The sequence below is a fragment of the Asparagus officinalis genome, chromosome 4 (genome assembly GCF_001876935.1).
Source record: "Asparagus officinalis chromosome 4, Aspof.V1, whole genome shotgun sequence".
Taxonomy (NCBI): Eukaryota; Viridiplantae; Streptophyta; class Magnoliopsida; order Asparagales; family Asparagaceae; genus Asparagus; species Asparagus officinalis.
Window position 1 is genome coordinate 132,968,542 of NC_033797.1, and position 3,664 is coordinate 132,972,205.

Genomic DNA, 3,664 nt, shown 5'->3' on the forward strand with positions numbered 1-3,664 from the left:
TATAGATATAGATATAAATAAATATAGATATAGATACAAATGATCACTGCTTGAGAGCATCCAATTCTTTTATAGCAAGCAAGGAATATATGGTTATGCTAATTTGGGCGGGAGTCTGATGGTGCAAGTTAGCGAGAGATCTAAATCTTGCTAACTTGCGCCCCTGCCTTGTTTTCATGGCGAAGAAGAAGAAGAGGAGCGGTAAAAGTCTTTTTAATATAGGATTGAGAGCATCCAATTCTAATCAGGCTGAATCTGGTGATCAATTTGATATGAGTTTTGATGAAGATGATGATGATGTTGATATTATTGCAATGGGCTCGACTAGTCCGAATGGGGAAAAGAAGAAGGTATTAATGGAGGATCTACTTCGATCTAAGGATCTAATGGCTTCTCAGCAAGTGGTGAATTCTTTCCAGTTGAATAGAGCTCAAGCTCCTCGTATTCTCAATTCAGGAGATAGAGCCAGCAGTTCCAAAGTTTCATGGGCGGATGATGTTGAATTTGAGGTACTTTCTCCTGATTCAAATTTGATTCAGAAAATTTCTACATCTCCTACAAGATTCTCTGGTTCTGATCCTGTGAATACTGCGGATAAGAGGAATCCAGTTGAGATCAGGACTGAGGATATTGTTTCCTCAGAAACTGATGAATCAAATAGGAATGTTGATAAAAATCCTGTAAATTCTAATGAAAAATCAGAAGAGAATGGCTAGGAAAAAATACAGAAAAATGAGGAAAATGTGGAAAAGATGGAATCAGTAACAAATAAAACTTTTGCTAGCTTGTTTACTGATAATAGAAAAGCAGGAAATGGACTATCTCTAAACTATTTGCCATCGTATAATGCTAACACAGTCTCATTTTCTGATGAAGAATGGAAGGAAGGAGAAAATTTATGGGGAAATGCCCTAATTGGACATGTCATAGGATTAAATGTCAAGTTTAAATCAATGGAATCCTATGTTAGCAAGTTATGGGGATCTATTTCTATACCGAAGGTTTCCTTAATCAAGCAGGGACTCTTCCTTTTTGATTTTCATTCAGAGAAATCAATGAGAGATATTCTTGAAGCAGGACCCTGGTTCTTTGGATCTCGGCCTCTTATGCTAAAACCTTGGAATATTGAAACAGATTTGGATAGAATGCAAGATTTCTACTATCCTATGTGGATACAATTACCAAACTTAAGACTAAATCTCCGGAGCTCTACAGGAATTAGTAAAGTTGCTAGTCTTATTGGAAAGCCTATTTCAACTGACAAGCTAACTGCAACTAGACAGAGACTTAGCTATGCAAGAGTTTTAATAGAGGTGAAATTACCTTTAAATGATTCTCTGCCAGACCAGTTGACAATCAAAGGGCCTGATGGATCTAGCTATGTTCAACCAGTCATATATGAGTATAAGCCTAAATGGTGTACAATATGCTGTAAAATTGGCCATGATAATGAGCAATGTAGAAGAATCAAAACAAAGAAAATGTGGGTTCCAGTAGCTAAACAGACTGTACAGGAGGAAGTCAATCCTGAGCTTATTGTTACAGGAAACAACTTTACTCAACAAGATTCTGATGCCAATATTGGCACTAGTGCTCAGGAAGGAAAAGCAGAAAGTCCTTTTGATTCCCCAAATCAGAAAGCTTTGTTAACTGGAAAACGTGCACAAAAACATGCACAGACAGTTTTTGCTATTCAGGTGAATGAAACTGGGACTGGAAAAGCAGTAGAATATGGGATAAATGCAATAAATGATTTGCAATCTCATCAAGCTACACCAAGTGTTAATGCAACTGGTTTTTCCAGTATAAGCAGGGCAAAAATTACAAGAAGAGTTTCTATAATCAAACCTGCTAACCCAGGTATTCAGTTATCCCTTTTCTCTTCTTTGGATAATCCCTCATGTGTTGACAGGGGTGGGAGCTCTTTTTAATGCACATTGCTATTTGGAACATAAGAGGATTTAATAAATCCTCTAAACACAAGATAGTGAGACAGTTTATTCAAGATTACAATCTCTCATTGTTGGGTCTTCTGGAAACTAAAATTCCTGGTAGTAAACTTCAAAGTTTGACTATGAAAATAACAAAAGACTGGAAGTGGATTTGTAATGTTCATGAAGCTGGTAATGGAAGGATTTGGTTACTGTGGGATAGTGATATTCTTACAATGCAAGATACAATCTTAACAGACCAATACATTACCTGTTGGATAGAATCCAGAGATGGTAAATTCTCCAGCTTATGTACTATTGTTTATGCCCACAATCAAATGACAAGCAGGAGAATTCTTTGGAGTGATCTTTTGACTTTTTGTACTATTGTTTATGCCCACAATCAAATGACAAGCAGGAGAATTCTTTGGAGTGATCTTTTGACTTTTAAAAATAATGTTACTGGTCCCTGGGTTATTGGAGGGGACTTCAATGCGATTACTAGTTATGATGAGAAGATAGGAGGTGTATCTGTATCAGAATCTGATATTGAGGATTTTCAAAACTTTATCATTTCCAGTCACCTTCTTCATTTGAAATCTACTGGATGCTACTTCACTTGGAACAATAAGCAAAATGCAGATACAAGAATTTGGTCCAGATTAGACAGATGCTTAGTAAATGAAGACTGGATTCATCTATATACAACAAGCCAAGTTGAATATCTACTACCTAGCTGTTCTGATCACTCTCCTGCTCTTCTAACCATTGAAGATGATATTATAACTGGTAAGAGGCCATTCAAATTCTTCAACATGTGGGTAAAGCATCCTGACTTCATGTCTACAGTCAAAGCTATTTGGGAACAAAACATAGATGGTTTTAAAATGTACAGTTTCCATTCCAAGCTCAAAATGCTAAAGACTGCTCTTAAAGATCTAAATAAGAAGCACTATATGAATATTAGTGAGCAAGTTCTTAGAGCAAAAAATAGCTTAACTGAAGTTCAAGGGCTACTGTCTGGGGATCTTTTCAATCCTGATCTGATAAGAAGAGAAAAAGATTGTATCAAAAAATATGAAAGGCTTCTGGACTGTGAATCATCTTTTTACAAGCAGAAAGCAAACATTGATTGGTGTCTAGATGGGGATAAAGGTACTAAATTCTTCCATTCCATCATGAAAAAGAAAAGGCATCAAAACAGAATTATATCTCTTTATACAGAGAATGGGATTAGGATCACTGACAGTGCTGATATTGTTACTGAAATTGTGGATTATTACAAAAATTATTGGGGACTTCAATTCAAACAGTTCATCCTGATCCAATGGTTATTGCAAATGGCCCTCTTCTATCTTCTGATCAAAGTCATGAGCTGAGCTCTCCAGTTACAAGGGATGAGATTAAACAAGCTGTCTTTTCTATGGCAAATGATAAAAGTCCAGGCCCAGATGGTTTCAGTGCCCTCTTCTTCAAAGCATCTTGGAGTATTATCAGTGAAGAACTTTTCTCTGCAGTCGAAGAATTTTTCAAATCAGGAAAACTGCTTGGTACCTTCAACTCCACTTCTATTACTTTGATACCTAAGATTCATAATCCTCAACATGCTGCAGATTTTAGACCTATATCTTGCTGCAATTGTGTGTATAAAATCATAACCAAAATCATTGCATCCAGAATTCAAAAGGTAGTGGGATATCTGATAAGTGATGCTCAGAGTGCTTTTGTGAAGG

At 36.4% G+C, this 3,664-nt stretch overlaps 2 protein-coding genes across 2 annotated transcripts; both read left to right on the forward strand.

Moving 5' to 3' along the window:
- Positions 753-1,931, forward strand: LOC109839325. Its single transcript, XM_020407754.1, has one exon. The coding sequence runs from the start codon at positions 753-755 to the stop codon at positions 1,929-1,931; it is 1,179 nt and encodes a 392-aa protein (XP_020263343.1).
- LOC109839326 lies at positions 1,931-3,310 on the forward strand. Its single transcript, XM_020407755.1, has one exon. The coding sequence runs from the start codon at positions 1,931-1,933 to the stop codon at positions 3,308-3,310; it is 1,380 nt and encodes a 459-aa protein (XP_020263344.1).

Excerpts from the sequence above, each read along its gene's own strand:
- LOC109839325 (XM_020407754.1), top strand. The coding sequence starts at position 753 with ATGGAATCAGTAACAAATAAAACTTTTGCTAGCTTGTTTACTGATAAT.
- LOC109839326 (XM_020407755.1), top strand. The coding sequence starts at position 1,931 with ATGCACATTGCTATTTGGAACATAAGAGGATTTAATAAATCCTCTAAA.